The 26,627-nt window shown below is 37.8% G+C and overlaps 1 protein-coding gene across 1 annotated transcript in view; it reads right to left on the reverse strand.

Moving 5' to 3' along the window:
• Nucleotides 1-15,188: 15,188 nt before the first annotated feature.
• LOC145765456 (membrane progestin receptor alpha-like) overlaps nt 15,189-26,627 on the reverse strand; it is a 29,291-nt gene continuing 17,852 nt past the window's right edge. Inside the window, exons 5-9 of the mRNA XM_082577282.1 lie at nt 22,251-22,367; nt 18,710-18,877; nt 18,167-18,300; nt 16,729-16,838; nt 15,189-16,495 (exon numbers count right to left, since the gene is read on the reverse strand). Of these exons, the coding sequence (XP_082433408.1) occupies nt 16,301-16,495; nt 16,729-16,838; nt 18,167-18,300; nt 18,710-18,877; nt 22,251-22,367 (724 nt within the window). The 3' untranslated portion in view covers nt 15,189-16,300. The remainder of the gene's footprint in view (nt 16,496-16,728; nt 16,839-18,166; nt 18,301-18,709; nt 18,878-22,250; nt 22,368-26,627) is intronic.

Here is a 26,627-nt window from a genome sequence, read left to right on the forward strand (position 1 = left end):
CAGTGACAGACTTCTGTTATCTGGGTGATCGGATAAATGGAAGTGGTGGATGTGAAGCAGCGGTGACAACAAGGGCAAGATTTGTTTGTTTGTTTGTTTATCTTTATCCTGCATTGCGGGAAAGCGGACTTGAGCGCTATGCATCGGTGTACGCCTTCCGACATACACCTGACCCACGCTGCAGCCGACGGCAATGTCTGTTTTCCGGTTGTCTACTTTACTTGGGACTTAAATTTGGTACTACCCATTACTCGAAATCGATCACTAGGCAGAGGCAATTATCGTTAAGTTTCTTGCCCAGAGAAACAACAGCAAGTGCGGGTGGCTGGAGTCGAACATGCAGGCTCTCGACTGCGAGCCCAACGCGCTAACCACTCGGCCACGGCTGCCGATTGGGCTGGGCAAAGTTCAGGGAATGTGGGGAAATGTTGCATGGCAGAAAAATTTCACTAAGGCTGAAAGGAAAAGTACATCGGAGCTGTGTGCGGCCTGCAATGCTATATGGTAGCGAGACATGGGTATTGAGAGAGAGTGAACTGGCAATCCTGAGAAGAACGGAAAGGTCAATGGTGAGAGCAATGTGTGGGGTGAAAACGAGAAGGGAAAAAAGGCAGGGATATCTAGAACAACGGGATTGCTGACTTTGCAAATTTCGATAAAGCGATGGACACTAGAAGGGTCAGGGCTGTTAACGCCCGAAAATGAAAAAGGCAAAAGCGCGTGTCAATTACGCTGTTAAGAAGTCGCCTTTTCTAGATATCCCTGCTGTGAAGTTAAAATAAGGTCTTGAAAGTGGGCACTCCTAGGCATCTTCCCTAGCAACGCCCATAGCAACAACTAATGGCTGGCCTTGTCTATAACTTAAGATCATCATTTTAAAGCAAACTTTTACTGTTAGTCATTCAAGACTATTGAGTATTGAACACAGCTTTAGTTTTCATATTTAATTGATTATTGCATCACTTTTGGGCAAGTTTTAGTCATCAAAAATAGGAAATAAAAAAAAACATGAAAAGAAGTAAGAAAATTCAATTTCGTGGTATTGCTAAACAAAGAAAGTTGGATAAGGTTGGTTGTAAGTCTAACAATGGTGGTAGACTTGATGAACTGTTACTGTAACACAAGTGTAACCTTTCCTGTAACACCAGAAATCCATCCAACAACAGAAGATCAAAGCCCTTTTTGCCAACCTTCTACTTCAGCAAAAAAAATTAGGAAAACAAGACAGTGGCAAAATCTCTGCGTATTCAGAAATCTGCCAAATACTCGATAAGTTTTGACTTGACAAATCACGAAAAAGAACCTTTGACACATCCAAAGCCAGGAGAAAAACATTAAAAGCACTTAAGAAAAAATTACAAACCCAAGCAGAGGCAAAAAAAGGGTCTACTTATGATAAAGGAGGCTTTAAGGTGTTGAAAATGTTTATTGTTGTTTTTCGTAAAATGTGATTTTTGACCAAGTACCAAATTTTAATCCCAAATATCTCTTTCATTTATTTGCCAATCGCTTTCAAATTTTTAACACTATCAGACAGAGTAAACATGCAAAGCCTCTGGTCAAACAATTTTGGAAATTTTGTCCATGATGCTGTCACCCATTTGTTTCATGTCCGAGGATCAAAATTTTTTGAAAAAATGCAACAATTCGAATAACTTTTCATTTTCTCAAAATATCTTCATTTCCTTCCATAGATCTCCAGTCGTGATACTTATAAACATTCTGTTAAAGTTTGATTTAAATCCAGTAAGTGGTATTAAAAATATTTATGCTTAAAATATGTGTATTTTTCACCACTTGGTGGCGGTTTGGGGAAAAACGGCCACATTGTCAAATTTTCTTTTGCTTTTTTCAAATTATTTCATCTTCAAGCATCATTTTAAAAACAAGAAATGGGTTGTATGTTGAGAAATGCACATTTTAGTTTGTGCAGTAATGATGCGGTAATGATGCAGTAACCCTCCTATTGTCCACTTCAAAACAGAGTCAGCAATCCCGTTGGTCTAGATATCCCTGAAAAAAGGACTGAAGAATTGTTGGATATGCTGGAGATGAGAGAGACCATAGACCAACTGGCAAGGGCAAATGGAGTAAGATGGTATGGACATGTGATAAGGAGGGAAGAAGGAAGTTTTCTTAGAAAGGCACTAGATCTAAAGGTGGATGGGAACAGGAAACGTGGTCGTCCAAGAAGAACGTGGAAACAACAAGTGAAGGATGAATTTTAAAAAGTCGGACTGAAGGAGGAAGATGCAAGGGACAGGGTGAAATGGAGAAAAGGGATTAAAACAATTGCTGCGCGGAAACAATCGGCCACCCCCACTAGTGGGGAACAAACCGACGGTGGATTATGATGATGATGATGTCTGGCATCGCTCTTGTTTGTGCTAAGTTCGCGTTCAAAATACTGTTTTTTAGCTAAAAATTTCAGTTTGATCACAAGTGAGGATGTGTTATCTTGATTCAGCATGTTTGTTCATTATAAACCATCATTTGCGCCACTTTTCCTTCATGTAGGCCTATAACCAAACCGGAATCAGCAAGTGCAATCCCTGTGACCAGGGGCGTAATCAGAGGAGGCAATTGCTTCCCCTCCCCAGAAATATGTTTTCATATGCAGCCGACTAACAAACTTGTAGGGGAGACCGGGGCGCGAAATTTTTTTTCCCACGAGATTTCTGTTTCATTGATTCTAGTCACTCTAAAAGTAAGATTTTCCGAAAGTGTTTTGAGAGATTGGTTGATTCAGATTGCGAAATAACTATTTGCCAATGAAATTCTGCAATGATAATAAAATATAAGCTTTCCCTAACCCTACTTTTTTTGAAAAGCTCTTGTGCACCGCAAAAATTAATTTAAAGAAAAAAAAAATTTGACTTCGACGGGCGTCGAATCCGCGTTCTCACGATCACTAGGCAGAGAATGAAACCACTGAACCAACCGTGACAACGAGAAAATGCTGCATTCACACGGCTTTAATACAAACTTTTACCAAAATATGTAAATGATACAGAAACCTCGTGGGAAAAAAAATTTCGCGACCGGGGCAAGTTGAGCAGGTTTTTTTTTAATTTAATTTTTTTTTTTTTTAATAACTTTTTCGAAGACTCAAGTATTGCATTTCAAAAACATGCTAATAAGCCAAGTTTTAAGACAAAAACTGGTTGGTTTTATTTATTATTTTGCACTGTATTCAAGTTTAAGTAACGATTGCGCAACTTGCCCGGATTATTTTTCCGGGGCAACACCATGGTGGGCAAGCTGTGGGGTAAGTTGAGCAACACTAGTGCCAGGGGCAAGTTGAGCAACATATTACAGTTGCACAACTTGCCCCGTCATCAATTGCACAACTTGCCCCATTCACACTTTTTTTAAAGAACAAAAAATTTCAAGAAAACTAACAAATGTACAAAAAAATTTTACCTGCGAAAATACAACTTCATCACATGTCTACTGACCCCTACTGCTAAAGTTTGACTAGTTCTATTGTGCATCCAAAAATCAAAATTTCGTTTGCATCCGAATTTCGATCCTAAGACCTAAACACCTTATATCGTTGATCAAGCCTAACCTGCCCAAAAAACTGATAACTGCAATTCACGTGCTTCAAAGGCATTATAGGTAAAATATAATAATGGCGTTAAAGATTCATTACGCTCTTTATTTCCTTTCAAACAAGACTTGCACAACTTGCCCCGTTGCACAACTTGCCCCGGTCTCCCCTAAGTTACTGAAACGCTGTAGAAAAATAAACTTTTCCCTCTGTTACAGAATTATTTGACAAAGTTTTATTATTAGCTGAATGTACTCTCAGAATGCGCAATTTCAAGGTTTTTTTTTTTCAGAAAATTTTGGGGAAGGCCCCTCTGCTATAACAGGCTACTCATTTGTCTTTTATCAATTATTTTGATGGCTGCGCCCGACGCCGTGTTACTTTATAAAACAGATCGTATCGCTAAAAGTAGTCACTGGAAATCAATTCATTGATTCGACGGGTACATATTATTCGGTTTGTTTCTCGATTAAACACGGTCAAACTTCTAAAAAGCAATTGGATTGCTGGAATATTTATCTTTATACTAAGAAACGCTCTTCAGAAGCCTTACATGGGCCAACTGACAGTTTCGTATCCTTGTGGAGCAGTGGTTCTTAAACTGGGGGACGTGTGATGCTCTCAAGGGGGGCGCAAGAAATTGAAAAACTCTGCATGAATTATGACTAAACATGTCTTCACAACTACGCTGGACAGTCGATTGTTGAGGATGAAGTTTTGTGTTACAACAGCACAGTGTTTGAAGAGCATGTTGTTGTCACATCTCGCATTCCTTGTGATGTTTTAGAATTTAGACGTTGCTGAATGTTTCCGCGGCACATTAACCCTCGCCTCGTAACACAACGGTTGTCTGACACAGCAACCTCGAGCTCTAATTGTAATAACAATGGCAATGTCATTGTCACGATTTCTTTCTATCTCTTACCAGGAAAGAGACTAGAAAAGGTTCAATGACGTAGTTTAAAGGGACATTACTGAAAGGCAGTCAATTAAATGTCGAATAGTTCTACTGGTGAAATGATATATGAAAATTCTTGAAGGACATTAACGAAGTTCTCTCACAGCTTCTCATGTAACTCCAATTTCGATCACAATTTATATCAGCACCCAATTACTTCGACTCTCAATCAACAATAATCTCTGCAGCTATTATACCAACTACTACAACAACAATCTACAACCCATAATCATAATAAATCATGCAAATTACACCACTATTTATAGCAGGTTGTTTGGTCTAGTAACTTCGAGAAGGTTACGTAATGTTACAGAACTCATTGTTCTGTCAAGTTGCATTACACGTAAACATCTTTGTGACGTCATAAACCATGCACCTGGCAAAACATGAGAAGCAAGCAAAAGAAGCTTCCAGATTTATACATCAGGTAGAAAATTCTGGAAATATGTCACATAATAAAGATTTCGCAATCAGAGGTCACTACAGGACAGTAACCGATAATAACATATCATCAACAGTATCATAGCCGATGCGGCCTTTGATGAACTAGATGCTCAGTTCGTAAATTTTTCCAGTGTTCGCTTTGTCGCGCAGTGTCCCAAAGTGTTCTTGGTTGGCTGATTGATGTATTGAAATTGGATATAAATGTTGTTCTTTGCCTGCCACGAGCACGTTTCCCGAGAAGGCGGCCGCTTAGACAGAGATTTTCGAAATCTTCTTTTCTGATAATGTGACCGAGAAATTTGAGTTGCCTTTGAGTTATGTTGTTCAATAGTTCCTTATCTTGATGTACCTGGTTCAAAGCTTCTGCATTTGTGATGTGATCAGTATATGAAATCCTGAGCATTCTTCTGTAAAACCACATTTCAGCTGCTTCAATGTTACGCCTAGTTTCTGTGTTGAAGGTCCATGTTTCACAACCATACTGGAGAACAGACCACACTAACACTTTGAGAAGTCGCACCTTCAGAAGAATAGAAAGCTTGCGATCCAATAGAATAGGTCGTAGTCTATTAATAAAAGCGTCTTTAGCTAGGCCTATTCTTCTTCGTATCTCTTTCTTACATCGTGCGTCCGCTGTTAAGAGAGAACCAAAATAGTTGAAAGAAGACACTTGTTCAATTGTGTTGCCTCCCTGGTGAAGTACAAAGTGGGGTTCAGGACTTTGTTTGGAGATAGTCATGCATTTTGTTTTTTTGTCATTAATTTCAATTCCATATTTTGCACTGATGTCTGAAGTTTTGTTAATTAGTGTTTGTAAACCATCCGGGGATGTCGCTATGAGCACAGTGTCATCAGCATAGCGAATATTGTTTAATGAGATGCCGTTCACTAAAACTCCCTCATCAATACCTTCTATTTCTCTGAGAATCATTTCACTATACAAGTTAAACAGATCTGGTGACATCACACAGCCTTGTCTGACCCCACGTTGAATTTCAAAATATCTAGACAGACCTTCACGTAGGCGAACTGCAACTTGTTGTTGGTAATACACATTCTTAATTATGCGCAGGTCGTTGTGATCAACGTTAATGTTGTTCAGAATCTCAAAAAGCTGTTCGTGACGAACTTTATCGAAGGCTTTTTTAAAATCTACAAATGCTAGATATAGGTCTTGCTGGACTTCGATTGCTCTTTCACCAAGCATTCTCATCGTGAAGATTGCGTTGGTTGTTCCCCTGTCTTTCATGAAGCCAAATTGATTGCCCCCCTATTTCTGGAAGCCATTGCCTTCTTAAGCGTTGGAGGATGATCTTTAGCAGCAATTTCACAGTGTGTGAGATCAGACTAATAGTGCGATGTTTGTCGCAATCAAGTGTTCCTGGAACTTTGGGTAGTGCAATGAATACTGATTTCAACATGTCCTCAGGAATCACACCACTTTCATATATTCTGTCTAAGAGCTTCCAAATGATGTCTATTCCTTCTTCGTCTAGGGCTTTAAGCATTTCCACACAGATTTCATCTGGCCCAGCTGCTTTTCCTGTTTTCATTTGATGCAGAGCCCACATAACTTCGGCTTTCAAGATCGGTGGACCTGTCACATCTCGAGATGCATCTTCAGTAAGCTTGCTTTTGCTCGCATCCCGAAAGAGGTCCTGTATATATTTCTCCCATCTCTGAGTTACATCTTTTGGGTCACGAAGGATGTCTCCATTTGCCGCTCTGATACATTTCGATGTTGGTGCTGATTTTTTGCCTACAAGCTGGTTTATCTTTTTGAACATGTTTTTCCCATCAAGTCGAAGTTTCTCAATTTCTAGACATTTTTCTTCAAGCCATTTTTCTTTAGCTTTATGACATTCTTTTTTAATTTCAAGGTTTACTAAACGATATTGTATTGGATCTTGTTTCAATTTACGACGTTTGTCAATTAAATTCCTTATTTCAGAATTGAACCAATAAGTTGAAGTTTTCTTGCTCTGGTCTATCTTAGGAATATTAGTGTATGCGGCTTCTTTGATAACGGTTGAATATACATTCTAGTAAGTTTCGGGGTCTTGCGGCAAAGTATCTGGCAAGTTTTTCAGGACATCATGTTTGAAGTTTGCACAAACATCTAAATCACCGAGAGGGTGTAGGTTAAACTTTAGTTTTGGTTTTGGTTTTTGAATGCACTTAAAAAACAGTTGGAATCTTGCAACGACTGGATTGTGGTCCGAGTCAATATCTGCTCCTGCGGGTATGCATGGCAATCTTTAACAGCATTCCTGTATCGAGTACTCATCAAAATGTAATCTATTTGATTTCTTGCTCTGTCTCCTGGGCTTGTCCAGGTGTACCTTCTTCGATGTACGTTAAACCAAGTGTTAGTAATTGTCAGGTTTTTGTCCCTACACCAGTCAACCAGCCTGTCACCTCTCTCATTTCGTTCACCATGCCCAAACTGACCAACAATTTTACCTTCCTCCATACATCCAACTTTGGCATTAAAGTCTCCCATAACCATTGTAACTTCATTTGGTTTGCAAGTTTTGTAGAGATCATTCAAGGACTCATAGAACTTATTGATTTCATGTTTGTCCGAGTCAGCTGTGGGAGCATTATACTACTATAATGTTTACGTTGAAAGGACTTGATTTGAGTTTCACCATTAGCATTCGTTCATTTTTTGGCCAGAAGGAGAGCACTGACTTTGCTAATTGCTCAGACAGTATTAGAGCTACTCCATGTTGATGTTTTAAGCCGGCTGAATAGAAAATCCTTTTTTTATTTTTAGTAAATTCTCCCGAATTAGTCCATCTAATTTCACATAAACCCAAGCAATCAAGTTTAATTCGGTCTAGCTCTACCAACACGTTATCTAACTTTCCTGCTTGGTGGAGTGTTCTAACATTCCATATTCCAATTCTAGATATCTTTTTCCTAAAGTTTCTTGCATTGTTTGAGTTGATGATGTGGTACCGAAATTGAGCAAAATTCCGAAAGTGGATTAAGCTGTTTCGTAGCCTACCACAGGTTTACTGCAAGGATAAAGAAAAAATGCCAATGTGGTGAGATCTCACTGCGTGGTTCACCGAGAAACTCTTGCTTCCAGGACTCTACCTGCTGCAATGAAGGATCATTTTGCAATAATCATACGAGCTGTTAACTTCGTCAAAACAAGTGCTGTTAATACAAGATTGTTTACCAAGCAGTGTCAAGACATGGGTTCCAATCATGAAACTCTACTGCAGGGCTACTCAACTGGCGGACCGCGATCCGAATCCGGACCTTCTGGGTGTTGAAGGTGGACCTCGGGCTTCTGGAAAAACAACTTCATTGCCACATTTTAGGGCCTCTTTAAACAGATTTCCATTAGGGAAAAACAATTTTTTGTGATTATCCAAGGAGCTGGGGGCTTCGCCCCCAGACCCCCAACGCTTTGCCGTCTTCTCTGATGCGCAATCCCCACAGATACACTACAAAGAAACACAGTACATATTTTCCTTTTTTATTTCTTTGTTTGTGTTAGACAAAAATCCAAGTCATGTTACATAAACCTGAAAAGTGTTTCGGTGCTGGTAGGCTACTGGTTGTTTAATTTTTGTGGTTGCCTATGAAATATTCACCGGACCGCAAAAATATTCAACTTGTCAAAATGGACTTTTGCTAACATTAGTTGAGTAGCCCTGCTCTACTGTTTCATAGCTTACATCCGTTCGGTGGTTGTCAAAAGGTGATATGTTAGCTTGAGTGTATAAAATAAAAGAACCAAAGCTATTTTTGGAAGCTCGTGGGAAAAAAGGATCTACTTCTGTCATTCAAATCAGAGAAGCTTCAGTTGGAGTTTGGCCTACCTCGTGGACATTTTCGAAGTCCTTAATAATTAATTTAAATCTGCTCCTGCAGGGCAAGAATACTAATCACATCAAAGACTATGATGTCGTCCATGCTTTCATAGCAAAACTGGGGCTGTGGCATTGTCGAGTTCAAAAAGGAAACGCAGCTTCATTTTCCAACCTTGATACTGTCCTCGTGAAAAAACAAATTTAACTGAAGGGCGAGCTTAAGTTCGGAGTGGAGTGCCACCTTCAACTCTTAAAACAAGAATTTGAACGCTATTTTCCAACTTGGGTGACACCCAATTTCCAGAGTGACAAGGAATCCTTTTCGTCTTAATGAGGAACTTCTTCCCGACAATTTACATCAGGAATTCTTGGAGCTAAAATGAAATTCTACTGAAAGGGACGACTTTGAAGCAATGCCATTAACTGAGTTCTGGCTGAAATATGTGCACTTTTACAAGAGTGTGGGTGCTGTGGCTACACGCAGAGATGGGCAAGATCACCAGTATTGGTGATCTTGAAGATCAGGATCACTTTAAAAATCACTTTTTGTGTACTTGAAAAAAAACGAAATTTTTGATCAATGATGTTGCAAAAAATAATTATTATAAGCAACCTGGGTAAAAGTGTATAGTTGGTATTGCTAACTTATACTTTTAACTACTCGATCGCTGGCCTAAGAATAGTAATATTAGTGACTGTTGCTATTAGGCCTATCAATTGTTGACGTAATTTGCGTAGAATCGCAACGTCACAGCCAAGGCCGAGGTTAATTACAGTAGTAGGCCTATTGAAAAAGTCGCAAAATTTGCATTAGTTTTATACTTTTTATTTATAATCAATAAATAAAAATATGCACTGCACTGCATCATTTTTTACCAAATTTTTGTCTGGTTCATGTGGGAGTTTTTATTCGTGTTACTAAGTAGTTTTAACCAGTGATGTACGCGCATAGCCTACAAAAAATATTGACGCCGTCAGCGTAAACGCAAACGTTCGAAAAATCATACGACGTATGTGTCAACGCAACTTGTAAAAAAAGTTGGCGGCGTCAGCGCATACACTAGCGTAAACTAATTTTGTTTGCTAGGTGCCAAACATTCACACGGTATAAACCACTCGAAACAAACAAGTTTTATTTTGAATTTCCACGAAGAAACACAAGCATCTGAAAGTGTTCATCTGACAATTTGCTGTGTTTTGGTTCCAATATGTCTTTGTCCATTGAAAACATTCTTTCAACTGCAGCGCTGGAAGGTATTGGCGTGTTGTAGCGAAAACAATACATTATAAAGTATGCGTTGACGCCATGCGCTAAAAAACCGCGAAAACTTTACGGCGTAGCCTCAAGCGCAAACTATCCAAAAAAATGTGGCCTCAAGCGTTAGCGCAAACAAAAAGTCTACGCCGCAAGTCTGCGGCGTAGAATTTGCGGCGTATACGTACATCTCTGGTTTTAACTTTCACTTCATTATGTCAATGTTTATTGCACCATTTACCCATCTGGCAACCTTGATACTGTTGTCTGCTATCAAAAAAGTTCAGAGGTTTGCGGTCAGACAAACCGCTCCATACTCAGACCCTAAAAAAAGTCTGTTTTGGTTGATTTGCTGCATTAAACCACTTTACATGACCAAAGTCGGCTAGAGTCCACATTTTTTAACACCGTCATTCTAGACTTTTGAAACATCTAAAATTGGGTCAAAGAAAGCAAACATTTCTTTAAAATTAACACATGGAAAGTGTGAACAAGGTTAAATAATTTTTTATTATGCGTCAACATAAAGTACAGGGAAGTTGACTTCTATATTATGACCAACACAGAAAACTTTTTCAATTTTGAAATGGCAACACTCACCAGATTAGATGGAGACTTTAAACCGTCTTTTTTTGAACACATATCATATTAACAGTGGCTTAATGTTAGTAGTTGCCACTACTATTTTGTACCGCACGAGTTCTAAAAAAATTCCTCTATCTAGGAAGTAAACTTCAATTTTAAAGTGATCTTGATCTTATTGTTCTTCAAGATCAAGATCACACAAAAAAAAGTGATCTTACATCAAGATCACCAAAAAAAGGGATCTTGAAGATCAAACCCATCTCTGGCTATACGCACACTTCTTTCACTTAACCTACTTGTGCGAAAATATTTTTTCTACTCTCATGAACATAAAGGCAAAATCTAGAAACAAACTTGACTATGAAGCCGATCTGAGATATGCTACTAATCCTCGAATTAAACATTTGGTATTCAAAAAACAGTTACATCCTTTGCATTAATGCAACCTACATGGAAACGAATTGCTGTTCTGCTTAATGTATTTTGATTTTGAAACAAGGTGGGGCGCGAATTTTGTTAGAATTGTCAAAGAGAGGCGTGTCTCAAAAAGTTCAAGAACCACTGTTGTAGAGGCTTTGTACCACTGGTGCACACGCCAATAGTTGAGCCATCGCTGTCTAATTAACCTATTAAACTTAAAGCAGACTGATTATTGCCAATGTCTTAGTTTAAAAAAATCTTTGCGGGTTCTACGAGAGATTATTTTCTCGGAACCTTGGGATATAGACTATTCCTGGTCATGTTAAGTTATTATATTCCAAGCACCCGTTGATGCAAATAGGCCTACTGAAATACGATTGACATTCATCATTTTCTTCAAATGTACTGTTGCTTTTATTTTTGCAATCCTAAAACTGCTAAACAATAAATAATGTATTTTCAGGTTAAACTGCGAATGTACCCAACAATGGATGCCAAGCACGCAAAACAAGCAGATGACTTCATCCTTATAACAACGTCACATTACCGTATGTGTTTTGACGCAAAGAATCACGAAAAGTTATTCAGAAGTCATTGCCACGAAAAAAAAATTTCAAAAAATAAAATTTAATAAAATAGATAATTAAACAGTGCTGTGTTGATCACGTGTTTTTGAAAAAAAAACATGCATTGACTTTGCATTGCGGAACGTCAAAAGACAAACAAGCAACATTGAACTAAGCATAAGCGAAAGAAAACAATCAGAAACAAAAATGATTTCATGTAGGCTAATTTAGTGGACGGCAAAGTGTGCGCTATTGAGCCCTGAACTGTTTGGTATTATTTTAGTTCTGTGAAGTAGTTGTGTTCAGCCGTAGACGACGTTGATTCTATTCTGTCCCTTTCTGTGAATCGATTTATCCGTAAAGAAAATCCCATCAACAATTTTTTGCTTTTATTGGTTGTTTTGTTTCTTTTTAACCAAAAATTGCAGTTCGAATGTGCTTTTGATAATCCGATCATTCTAAGAAGTACCAATATTATTATACTGGGTAATAATTACCAAGCTAGTGCGTTTTGCAAGTGACTGAGGTTATGAGTCTAACAGCGATTTGTTTCGTCGCAGTGGTTTCAAAAGTAACAGACCTATGATACCTAAGTATTGAAAGAGTGCTTTGAGCTACGATAAAAAGTTTGCCGACCACTGATGAAATTTTTACGAAAATTGAACAGTTAAAATTCAACAAAACAGAAAATTCAAACGATCTTCACAAACAGTTGAAAAGGAGTTGACCATAGATGCTTTTCTAGGCTGCGCTTGCGATTGACGTGTTGTGTGGACTCACACTTTTTGACGAGAGAAGAGCGATGGTAAAAATGGCATCATTGTGTTAAAGTTTGTTTCATGGATAAAACCAACACAGAGACCTTTGTTACAATGGATTTGTGGTTTACAAATTTCTATACAAAACAAAACACAGGTTTAGCCTGCGTGGCTTTTGAAATGAGATCAGTTATGTTCTGTCAAGTTGGAAAGTATGCAGTGCTAAAGTTGTTTAAATGTCACTTTACGTTTTATGATAAAAATATGGCACATTTTCAACCACAGGGATTTCTTTTATCTGATAAACTTTCGAAAAACATAATACTGTAGTGACATTGACATAATTATACCATATCAAGTTATAGACGAGTAACTTTCTCAAGACATATAAATTTACTTTATAAAAGTACAAGAAAAAAACCCATTAAACATGTCACAAAGTATACTGAAATTGAAAAAAAAATGGTTTCAATATAAGATACAACAGAAAGTAGGCCCATTACTGCTACATCCATAAAGATGATTTTGAAAATGCTTCTTCTAAGCTTTCTAATTATTACAGACTTTAACCACACAAAGTAGAATTGATATGAAATCAGATTACCATTCAATTACGACGTAACACGCTCAAGTTTGTGACAAAAAAACAGTTACACTCAATGAAAACAACATTATTGTTATTATAACCGTGCATAATAGTATTCATTTCATAGCAAAATAGTACAGAGTAACAAACGAAGTTTGAAAAAAGCTACATTGCATATTAAGTGGCTATATTGTGTGTTCACGCGCCATGTATTACCAAGCAAATACAATCATCTGTATCAAACGTGTTGCAAAGATATACGAAAAGGCAAGATGTATGGATAAAGCAGGTACATGCCCTGGACCAAGGCTTTCTTTAAGTCTAGAGATTGCATACATCACGATTGAGATTAATGTAAAGCTGCCCTGCAGAGACAAACTAAAAGTTTACTGCAGATCTGTCAGTGAAGACAATGGCCCACGATTTAAACGGTCGTCCCAACATTGACTGTCAACCCATGCTGTCGTGAAGTCAGATTCGATGCAAGTTTGATAATAATGAGGATATTCTGGATGCTTAATAACCTGTGGGTCTCCTTATGCTCGGATTGAGAAAGTCACTTCTGAAGCTCCTGGCCAATTCGCGTAGCTGGAGGCTTTGTACCACTGACGCAGGACCGGTCACCGAGATTGACTGAGTGAAGTTTCCCGTTCATTATTGATGTTGTCATTAAATTATTCCATCCACTAGGTGAGCTGCTGGATGAAGAGTTGTCCTTAAAATAGATTGCTTAGTGCGCACCTCGAGATCTGAACAAGCGTTGCTTAATCTTACCGTTTCTTTGTTCACAAATCTGGGCGCTTATTCAATTAAGCTCAATCGGGGAGCATTATACCAAAAATCAAATACTGTGATTGCAGTGCCCCAGCTATCAAGCGTTGTCTTTTATACATCGTTTACGTCGAAACCAGGTAAAAAAAAGACAGAGCTAGTTAGCCAGGGTCATTGAGCTGGTGTTGACCAAACATATTCTGAAAATGAAACGCTGTGCATATTTCTGCGATTTACATGGGTATTTGCGTATATCTTGTGTGACGTTACAAAATTGGACAATGGACATATTTCAGAAAAATCTTTTACATGGCCTATGTTTTCTTTGAAAACTCAAAGCAATGTTTTTGTCAAGCGATGAAGTATTGTGAAGCTAGCTGCTGAAGCCACCTGACAATTCCTACTCAAAATAGTTATACAAACGTTTCCATAGATAATAAATATACAAATCCGCATTTGATCAAATTCTATCAAAACGACTGATTAAATAGCTAATAAAAAAAAATGTTTATCTCATGACAAAAATAATAAACTTTTAAAGAAATTTTATGTGTATATAATTTCCTCAGTCTTCGATCATTAGATTGAAGAAAGTTATTCAGTATTGCATGACAAAGACAGATATATAACAGTATACACCAACTAAAAACTTGTGTTTGCTGTTCAAAGAGTAACCATTGCTTTATCACGATCAGAAATAAAAACACCCAATATGTAGTTTTATGAAAAGTACAAATAAAATCGTGATTCTAAAATCACTAAAACATTTAAATCCTGAGTTATAAGGCGAATGGAAAAAAGTAAAGTTACGATATAAAAAGTGAACTTTATGTACAAGAATATAGGAAGGCTTCAGTTTCATGAAATCACCAACAGGTGTTGGCATTAAGCTACAAAACCATTAGGGGACATGTTTGATGTTACATTATGCTTAAAGCACAGCACGTCGGAAGACTACTTATCAGATGCGGTTTATGAAGAAATTAAAGTCCAAATAAAACTTTACAAAAAAATGCAAACATGTCACACTATTAAACAACCAATGAAGATAAGTGTTCCAACAGATTGTAGCTCAACTACCAAAATTGGTCTTTTTAACATTGATTTAATGTCTTCTTACAGACATAGACATTCAATTAACGTAATGTGGACGGACCAATTTTGGTAGGTGAGACTTTTTCGAACAACTCCACATCTTATAGTTGTCATAGCTAATGCAAAACTATCGAATGTCATTCTGACGGAATGTCGTTGTGGTGTTGAACTGTTTTAGGGTTAAAGTCACATCAAATTGTTTCAACAAACTAAACTGAACTAATTATTGTTAAAAAAACCTCACGTCAGGAAAAATGACATTAAAGTAATTTCATGCCACAACGTTTCAGCACCAACAGTCCAACACCGATCCTCTTTATTGTTAAAAATACGAAAAATTTTCTATACATGTAAAAAAGGTAAACGTTAAAACCAGCAGTTGATAAGATGGTGATAACAAGAGCTGAAGAACTTTTGAAAAAAAACTATGTTACTCAAGCATAAAGTTGTAATATTTTAAAATTTTAACTTGCATCCAGCAACTTAAAAATTAAAGAACATAGACTAGTTATTGTAATCTAGATCAGGGGTGTGCAACGTGCGGCCCGCGGGCCAAATGCGGCCCGCGAAGAAAAATTGTGTGGCCCGCGAAGATGTGCCAATTTTGAATTGTGCGCGGCCCGCGAAACGTGTTTATAATTTAGTTTATTCTGATAGGCCTACGTGTGAACAATTCATTGTGGAGTGGATTATTGTAGCCTACTGTAGATTTAGCACCTTCTGTTAATCATTTTAGAAATCTCCCACCGGTGACCGCAAATCCATTGTATTTAATCATTTGGAACGTAAAAATGTATGGTCACATAAAAGACTTTATGAACAAATTACGACTTTGGAAAGCTCACATGCAGACTGAAAATTTTTCCACTTTCCAACTTTGAGAGACTATGGAATGCATCCTGAGAAGAAAACTGACTTTGCAGACCAACTTGAAAAATTGTTGTATGAATTTTTGGCTCGTTTCAAGGACTTCAAATCTCATGAACATTGGTTTGATATATTCTCTTCGCCATTCAACACGGACAGTGACAAAGCACCAGCTGATATCCAACTTGAACTGATTGATTGGGAAAAAGCAGTCGAAAAAAACCAGCTGCAAATTTCTCACTAAACTGAAAATAAAGTCGGTGTGACATTAAATTTGAATAGCAGTTTTGTTAAGAAAATTATGCGTCTTGACTTATTATATCTGCAAAGAGATAACCCCTAATAATGCCATAAGAATAACATGAACAACAAAACAATACATTTTTATTCCTGCAACTACTAGAAACCATATGTTAAATAAACGTGCGGCCCGCGGTTTCACCCAGTTATTTATATATGGCCCTCCTGTAATAAAGGTTGCACACCCCTGATCTAGATAATGGCCAAAGATAACTTTAAAAGTCACAGAGAACTGCATGTTTTACGTAAACTTTACAATCATAAACAGGATTACGGAAAAGAATTCACAAATTTGGTCACATGAAAAAAAAATTATATATTTTTCTTCAGCGTTTCTCTGTCGCCTTCGTCACCAGCATAGAAAGTGGCTGCTTTGCACTGGCAATGCGCAATTTCATCTTGATAACATTCCTTCAGCTTACGGGAGAAATAAACTCCAACAAACAGACAATAGACTCCAAGCAGAAGTACGACCACACATACTGTTGCAACGGAAGGATAGTCAACCTAAAGGCAAAAAGCGACTTGTAATATAAACTAGAAATGGGCTTCACTTAAACTTGGGAGATATTCAGGCGATGTAAAGAAGACAGCCATTATCTGGATGAGATCAGTCGTACTGCAGGTTACGTAGATGAGCTCAAAATAATTAATAAAAAGATCTAAAAAGTAGGCAGTAAGAAAAAACAGACCCTCATTAACAGATCAACATGATGACGGCAAAAATAATTGCACAATACCTGTCCATGCAGCTCTTGCCATTTGCCAGTGGTAACATCCAAGTGGATGGCTATAATATCAAAATAGCAACCTAAGGCACCAAAGATGTGGAATATCTGATGTGAATGACCTGCAATTGAAACAACGTTAAAGCATCATTGTTTGTATTTGATATAAAGTTTCTGGAATATGAACAGTCATGCAACAGATAGGGCCACTTTGGAGAAAAATCGTACAAAAATATTGAAAAGGGTTTAATCTTATTACCCACTACACAGCTTGAGAAAATATCTCAAATTATGGGAAAAACGCAAAGACAGACACTATGTAGGATGAGCTTGTTAGCTCTTCACGTAAGTGAACGACTGAATCTTGAAGGTCGTTGTCACGTTCACCCTACTATTCTCGTTTCACGCAAAAAATTCAATGTTTTGGCAGTTAAAGGCACAAGCGTCTGATAATACTACTATCAAACAGTATCGATATGCTAACTTTATAAAATAAAACCACGCTAAGGGCGTGTTGGTTTAGCTCGTTATTGCAGTCAACACCAGCGTATATTTCGTCTTGTACCCTAAGCTATTTAAAATCTGCATTAATATATGTAACTTGTAAGACAAAAATCCAGATAAATATTAATTCTTATTAGGATAACCACAAATTAAAAGTGTTATAATGCGTACGTAATGTATGCTATCACGCTGATTTGCTGACGGCAGTAAAAAGTTTTGTCTCCTTGTCATAACAAAACTTTTCCATCTCATTGTTAGTTTTCATAATAAACCGTACGGTAAACAATACTGGAGTGAATAAAAGATTTTGTTGATTAAAAAGACAAAAAATGTATTAAGCCCATAGGGAGAAAAGAAAGGTGACTTAGCGTAGGAATAAAACAACGCGATTACTTCAAATTAAATCAAATGTAGTTATTACTATCTAAACCCTTGACAGCCTGTTTCACCTAAAGGAGGATTATTTATCAGAAGGTCCTTATTCAAATGGAATCTATTAATTTATATTATTATTATTATTATATTTATTATGGAGTTCTATTTGAATAAGGACCTTCTGATGATCCTCCTTTAGGTGAAACAGGCTGTCAAGGGTTTAGATAGTAATAACTATATTTGATTTAATTCGCTCTGGTTTTTGCTTGACATTGAGCACTTTTTGTAGTATTAATAGTTTTCATTGTTTTATTACTTCAAATTATATTTATATGCGATATCAACAGAATAGACTATTACAACCACCAAAATGAAAAGTGAAATTGTGCTTTTTAGTTTCCATTTTCTGGATTCAAGTTTACAGTTAGCTATAGCAGTATAGCCTATATCGTTTCAACGTATGGGGATGTTGAAACGATGTAAAAATTAGGACATTTGTTAGCTGGGATAGACAAGTCGTCACTCGTCAGTTGTTAATTAAGGTAAAATTACAAAATCTTTCACTGCTCACCGACAATATCAAACTTGCCAGGCCAAAATCTCTGTGGGATGTCAGAAGCATACCAAGCTGGACTGGATACGAAAAATACAAATTGCATTACGTGATAAAACATGGCGGGGTCTCTGCTACTTGCTGTCAATAACCTAAAAGAAAATTGCAGAAAATCATACAGAATTTTTTTTCTGAAAACCCAAGCAGTTGCACAAATGCACAATGACAACAATAAACTACATCATGGCACTCAAAGCATCAACAAAATTAATACAATGAGTAATCCCACGTATAATTATGTGTTTTTCCAGAGTCATTGTTTCAGAAAAATGTTGGAACATTGCAAAAGCAATTATGGTAAGCTTTTAGAGCCATTGCAATAAGTTGCAACAACAACAAGAGATGAAACTCAGTCACATGAGTTAAACAATCGAAGTTAGTTCTTCATGAGATTTGATTTAACAACAAAAAAGTTGTTGCTCGATCGCTGAAAAAAAAACTAAACGGAAATAACGCAACGTCAAACATTATAATCCTGCAGAAAAAAAAACACAGACGAACCTGTGGCCGATCGGTAGAATGCCATAGAGGTAACCAATGGCGTTGGACCAAAGTTTAAAGCTTCTGTGATAAGTGCTACCAGACTCCTTGCTGGTCTGTGAAAATGAGCAGAAGAAGAACCCAACACTGCATACCACCATCAAGACCACTAGGTTGTACCAACCAACCCTGCAAAAATACGGTAAGGATTACCGTAAGGTCATTCTGTGAATATCACTTCCACGCTTCTCGGTTTTTCAACCTGGCCTAGACTCTGGGATGGTGTGCGACTGCGATGGAGAAAAAAATACCCACATGTGGACTACCAACATAGTTTAGAAACTCGAAAGTAGATTTTACCTTGTAAAGTATTCAGATACAGGTTGAAGTGAATTTGCTTTTTACTATTTCGATCGCACCAGTGAAAACACCGTCCAGGGGCCACATACAATGCGCTTCGTACGAAGCAGGATATTGGTCATTCGTAAGTCGTTTATGTTTATGTACGGTACTATGTTCGGTGAGCTTTGTGCGACTATTTTGATACACGAAGATTTTAATTTAGCAAAATGTTTTATAGTCAAAATTTCTGTAAAATAATTGCAAGAATAAAAGAATGATTCAAGTTTTTGACATAAAAAAATCTTCGTGTTTGTCTTCGTAAGTTTTGTTCGTGTATTTCGAGCGCAAAAGTTTGGCTGTGAATAAAAAATATCACCTGCTAACAAGAAATTGTGACAATACGTTTAAAACAATGATTACGAATAAATAACAAGCATACTTTCTTAAATTTTACTGAAACGGATTGCACAAATTTGCAGTTGTTTTCAGCCAGCCTAGTAATCAAACAATACGACTATCCAAAGAAATAGATGTAAGCCTATAGTGACTGTCTCAGCCTTGTCGATCAAACGTATGAGTTTCTAGCTGACTGCTGCTTATTTTTTGTATTTCTACATGGCAATATCTTTCATCAAGAAAAAAAACAGGGAATAAAATGCCATTACAAATATGCTATAAATCTTTACTGCTTTGATACCCTAAAAGCTGCAATAAAGTTAAACATGACTTGAGCAAGCATGCTTGGGCCTAGTCTAACTTTACGTGTAAAGAATGTTCGTGATAGTTACGAATGGTCTTGACAATTCGTGAAAATCCACGAAAAAGTGCCCTTTCTACAAAGATTTTAATAAAATTAGTACGTACAAAAATGTCTTCGTACGAACAAAACAATTTTTCACAAACAAAAAAATATTCATTCGAAGAAAAATATCTTCGTACGAATATTCGTAAGTTTTGTTCGTAGCGAAGGCCATGGTATACCAAATTGCCGAATCACGAACATTCATGTTCACACGAAGAGCATGGTATGTGGCCCACGGCATATCCTTCTTTCGCACAACGTTTTAACTTTTGGTTCGGTCAACGGTTTTACAGAAAAAATCTAACATTCGAAACCACGATAAAAACGAACCGAAAAAGTTGTATAATATTTGAGTTCATGGCAGCAACGTGTCAACACAACAGATTTACTCCAAGTTCTGTAATCATAGTCAAATGCTTAACTTTGAAAGTATCAGCACTAATTAAAATTACAAAATGTGTAGGGATTCATAATCGTAGAATTGTCAAGAAATCGTAACAGATTACATCGACATTATAAATCGCATTGACCCATCCCTGCTCTGTCAAGTACTGTAGTTGCAAAGACGATATTTTGTGAATAGAAACCGTTTACATTTCTTTACTGGAAAAGATTACCAACAAACTGATTGCGTTAGAGGTAATTGATGTTAAAATTCATGGTGCTGTTTTTAGAGTTTTACTTCGAAAATAAAGCTAGTTGTTACGTGTGCTAAAGTTTTGCAATATTCCCGCCAGTGAAGGTTTACGTTTTCACTCCGTTTCAATGTCCTTTAAAGTCAAAACGATGTAAATAAAAGACAAATTGTTTTAGCCTGGATAAACTGGAAGTTTCTGTTGATCAGGACGCCACTACTAAAATGAGTGAAGCAAAAGTGTTTTGTACAAACTTTTCACGACATTTGGATGATTCAAGTGTCTAATGTCGACAGGAAGTCGCTATTTGGTACGATATAAACAAATTTCTACAAAACAAAATGTGCAATATACAAATTTTCTTATGGCTTTACTTTTGAGTCACCCCGTAAAAACATTGATAATGCATAATGACAATGACAAATAACGCACGACATCAAAAGTGATTATGATGACAGACGTTAGAGCAGATCCAAGCAACCATGGCTACTTAGAGATACGGCCTGATCTGGTACATTCTGCAGACTTTTCCAGATTTTGCCAACTTGGGGTAATTATCTGAATAAATTTATCTTTGAAATAATATATTAAACATATTTTTTACTATATTCCCCTGGTAATAAATTAGATTTTAAGATCACCATTCACCAGGCTTCGACAAACAAAGACAATTTGATTCAGAAATTTCAGGAAGACTGTCTTCATCAACAAGATTAAAGCAAAAGCGATTGATTATTTAATATCAATCGTAAAGCTTGGTCACAAAAGTAATTCTACACACTACAACACCATAAATAGATGACCGACAGTTCTTAATGGGATTGAATAGCATTATTCAAAACAAATACAATACACTGATAAAATAACAACATAATAAACTCAAGCGTTTTCAGCAAAAACTCTTTGCTCTCTTCAGGAAATACCTAATACATCTAAACAAAAAACGCAACCCTAAGCTCAACAAGCAGTTGTTCGCTGGAGGGGCATCTTTCCTACTGAATTTGTATCAGATTAGGTTTGCTTCAAGTTGATTGTCTTTAACTGCCGCTCGCTATTTTGTCTTGTGATTACACTCACACGTATCAACAAAACGTTAACACCTTTGGTATCTATTCTTCAGTGCAGTTATTAGCTCAGTGCATTTTGCATTATTGCAGCTATTTATTTTAGTCACTTGTCACCACCATTACGTACAGTTATTTATTTGTTTGTTTTTTGTTTAGATGCATTAGGTATTTCCTGAAGAGGGCAAAGAGTTCTTGCCGAAAACGTTTATTATGCTGTTATTTTGTTAGTGTATTGTATATTTTGTTTTGAATAATGCTATTCAATCCCATTAAGTTAATGTCGGTCATCTCCTGTTTATGGTATTGGTCACAAAAGTTGTACAAAAGATACCATTGAATTAAGATTGTGTCACTGTCACCATAACATAAACAGGGGGGAATTTAACAAGCTGTCACTCTACGGTGGCATTGCACAAAAGAATTTAAATGAAATTTGAAACGCATACCCATCAGTGGGTGGGAATGTGAGAGAATATCATATTGTCGGGCAAGGTTTTAATATTTTTTTTTTTCGGTGATACTCCTCTGCAAAGTGCAAACAACACAATAGAAAATCCATTGTGTCTTGGGCTTCAAGTGTAGCATCAGCATATTTTAATCTACGTTTCTTAATATCTTTTAGTTGCTTTTTACTAGATGAAAAGCGAATGTGAACTAACAAGGCATTTCAAAACAATGGCAAACAGGACAAAGTTGATAACAATTTTTCATCTTACTTTTCATAATAAGTGAGCTCTGAGCTGGCGAAGAAGTGAGCTGTAGTTGAACAAAAAGCAAATAAAGTTATCCCAAAATAATCGAGGATGAACAGACAACAATGGTGATAGCTGGATCTGTAATGTAAAAAATAAGCAAAACTGAACATTACGTTGCAATGGCAATTAGAAATGTATTTCTACTTTTATGTTATTTCTACGAATGTCGAATTGAGTGAGGATTCAAGTAATTATTACTATACATTTCTCAAAGGGCTGAAAGCTAGACTACTGGATTGTCACGTCTGGCAGCGAAAGACTGGTTCATATATTCTATCCATACTGTTATTCTAACCAGGGTTGTCGGTATTTTACCCGACCCAAAAAAAAACCGGGTGGGTTTTTTTGAAAAAACCCACTTAAAAAAACCCAAAAAAACCCATAAAAAAACCCAGAACATCATATTTGTCCAGTTTTTATTAGAAAATTTAAAAAATGAACAAAAACACTACAAGGCACTTAAAACAAACTTTAAATTAGGACTTAAGGATGTGATTGTGAAGTAAATTTCCAAGAATAAACTGAAAACGCAGTGGATATTGTACAGTACACAAAAATCAAGCAATGCCACTTTGTGTCTACTACATTAAAACTCATTTATGCAAGAAGGCCTTATAGTTAAACTGGTGAAAGTACTACTCTACTGTAGTCTGAAGAATGATGTGAAATGCATTTTAGGAGGCTATTTACCAATTACAGATTCATGATGCTAACGCATGGCTGTTTCAGAGCATTTGCCTAAATGGCCACGCAATCGCTCAATTGCTCATCTATTATTAGTATATATAATATAATATATAACTGGATAGTAGCATAGATACTGGACATTGAGCACTTTTTGTAGTATTAATAGTTTTCATTGTTTTAATATAATATATATATATAAATGATAAAAAATATTTAAACATGACGGCATAAATGCTCCTTGCCTTTAAATCTAAAGCAAATGATGCAATAATGTGATTTCTACCACGGTAGCATCAACTTGGCATAGAAATCAGTGGATGATGCAACATCCAACTTGATCTTGAAATGAATGGATGATGCAACATTCAAGCAACAACAGCCCTAGTGCATTATTTTATAGAGTTATGCAAGCATGTACTGTGAGTGAAAGGCACTTCATTCGTAAAAAGTAGTTTTGAGGTGAAATAAGCATGAATCTACCTTTTTTTGCATCTTTTTTAAAAAAACCCAATAAAACCCAAAAAACCCGGGTTTTTTTAAAAAAACGCGGGTTTTTCTCAACCCTGATTCTAACAAGGTTTGAATAACGTTAAACAAAGTCAACATTGAAGGAAGTCGTTGTCGTATGTATCGTTGGCGATGCAGCCCTGGATGAACCAGAAGCTGAGGCCGAAAACGTTGCCTGCCTTTCCGGTTGGGAAAGCTGGCGAATTGATTAATTGATAGGCTGGAGAATAATAAATGTGCCACCCGTCTCAGTATTCGGCTTAGTTGACCATGATGCAAGGAAGAAAAAAGCGATAAAATATCAAACCTTTCTAGACTTCTCTCTTAATTTATAGACGTGTAAAAACAAAAGTCATTCAAGCACAACTCAAAACTTAAGTGATTTGGACGATTGATCTACAGTACAGGACTACAGGTATTGCAACCATAGCATTTCGAATAATGTTATCCTTGAAAGAAATACACAATCTAATCGCAAACGTAACTAAAAGAATGATAACTGCTCGTTTCAAACAGTTTGTCACAGAATGACTGTCTAAAATGCAATTTACTTTGGCAAAGGTTGAGAGTTGCAGTATAAAGACGAGAAAAAGAAAAGATTGATGTTGATGGACTAATAATTTGTTGAGCAATGACGATTTTAGTCAAGCACGGCTTGAAAAATAACGAACAATCTAATTTTGACAGCAACCCAATAAAATATACGGTCTTGAAATGCGAAACGTGATCTCACTGAGATAAACTTACACAGACATTGAAAAAGGAAATGATAGTTTACTTCAAATAAATTCAATGATACATCAAAGATAGAATCCCAATAAAAATTTATATTTTGTATGATATCTTTAGAATTCCATGACAGCTCAAGTCTGATCAGACATAACTTCAATAAATACAATATTTTCGGAAAATAAAAAATATATACAGTACCGTATTTAGTGTACATCAAAAAGGAGTAAATTTAATAAAGATCTTTTTGTACAGCAATGAGCAGGAATATTGCATGGCATGAATCTATTCGTATCACTGTAGTAGATAGAGCCTCTTCTACCCGCATTACTCTCTACCGCAAATCTAACGAAGGAATGATACACCATTAGGGTGTACAGTTTTTTACAAGCTATAGAGAAACCATTGTTTTTGTCGGGAAATAAGTAGTTATGACCACATGTGAAATATTTTTTCTCAACTCCATGGTTTCGAGGTCCCAACTGCCACTTTTCTACATTTAAACAAACCTAATCTACAGTGTGTAACAAAGAAATAAACGCATCTCTTGATTTTCATTAACTGATATTTTTTTTTGCTTCTGCTTCAAAGGCACCAAACCCAATATGTTAGCAAGTGCAACAATAACTTCTGTTCATTTTTTATTATTACGAGAACATGTAAGTTGAGTACTGAGCACACAAAAAAGTAGATACATTTTTGGTACACACTGTATGAAACCATCAACACTACCAGACTGTTCAGCGCAGGGTGGGTAGGAAAATGCCCTTTTCAGGGCACGGCAGTGCTCGCACTGTCGAAAAGTACCGACGACCCACCGTACTGCAGCTGAACACCGAGGGCATCACGGCCAGCAAGCTCAACATCATCGAGCACCTGGCCACCAAGCATCAAGCCCTCATCATCCTCCTCCAGGAGACTCACTGTACATCTGTGGATAAGTTGGTAATAACCAACTTCACACTCGCAGGCGCAACCTGCAGCAGGAAACACGGCCTCGCCACGTTTGTCCATGACCGGCTGAGCTGGTCCTTGGTTGACCAATCCCAAGCTCAATCGGAGATCGAGTGGCTTTGTGTAGATGTAGCAGGCTACAACATCGTCAATGTCTACAAGCCCCCACCTTCGCGGATAACATCAACAGCCATCCCAGTGTTCCCCCACCCCAGCCTCTATGCTGGCGATTTTAACTGCCACCACACTGACTGGGGATACAACTCCATCAACAACGACGGAGATAGTCTGGCCGCTTGGGCAACCAACAACAACCTCGCCCTCTTACACGATCCTAAGGGCGCACCGAGCTTCCACTCCGGTCGTTGGAACACTGGCACGAACCCAGACCTGGCTTTCGCAAGTGATGACCCCGATGATCGCCAGCCGGACAGACGTGTGTTAGAGAAGTTCCCAAGGTCTCAACACCGACCCTCGCTAATCACGGCCCCCTTGCTTGCCACACCTATTCCGAGCAAGCCTGTCAAGCGATGGAACTTCAGAAAGGCCGACTGGGAATACTACAGCTTCCTTACAAACGAAGCTACGCAGTACCTCCCATCCCCACACACCATCAAAGTGGATGAAGCCTACCAGGACTTCTGTGATGCAATCATATCTGCGGCAAAAGACTCCATCCCGCGAGGTCGACGGAAAAACTACATACCTTGCTGGGATGTGGAGTGCGACAGGCTTTACCGCGACTTCCTCCGTTCCCCCCAGGGTACCGCCACCACCAACTCAGCAACAGCCCTGCTGGCAAGATTGGATTCAAAGAGGAAGAAGCGCTGGACAGAAGCCATAGACTCAATCGACTTCACGCACTCCAGCCGCACAGCTTGGAGTACACTCAACAACCTCACTGGCAGATCACGTGCCTCTCGTCGCCAATGCCCCATTTCAGCAAATGCCATCGCCTCACAACTTGTGAAAAATGGAGTGCACAGAACGAGAGACCGTGAATCAGACAAGTCCGTCCTCAAGGAAATGACGGACCTCTGGAAGGTCCCAACACCTGTCGAGGGCAACATCTCTGGTGAGTTTACCCCAGAAGAATTTGCCTGCGCCCTCCAGCACCTAAAGCCAGGCAAATCCCCGGGCCTTGACCACCTATGCCCGGAACTAATACTCCAAGCTGCCCCCTCTATGAGGTCCTGGTTAAAAGAATTCCTTTCCTGCTGCTTGCGTCACCTGCGCATCCCAAGAATCTGGAGAAGAGCCCTAGTGGTTGCAGTCCCAAAGCCGAAGAAGCCCCCAGGGGATCCGAAGAGCTACCGCCCCATCTCTCTGCTCTGTATCCCCTTCAAGATACTCGAAAGACTTATCTACGCCCGTGTCGAACCGATAATAGACCCTCAGCTCCCTCGGGAACAAGCCGGCTTTCGCCACGGAAGATCAACTGTAGACCAGGTCACCCTGATG

Source organism: Aplidium turbinatum, chromosome 2, assembly GCF_918807975.1.
Source record: "Aplidium turbinatum chromosome 2, kaAplTurb1.1, whole genome shotgun sequence".
Classification (NCBI taxonomy): Eukaryota; Metazoa; Chordata; class Ascidiacea; order Aplousobranchia; family Polyclinidae; genus Aplidium; species Aplidium turbinatum.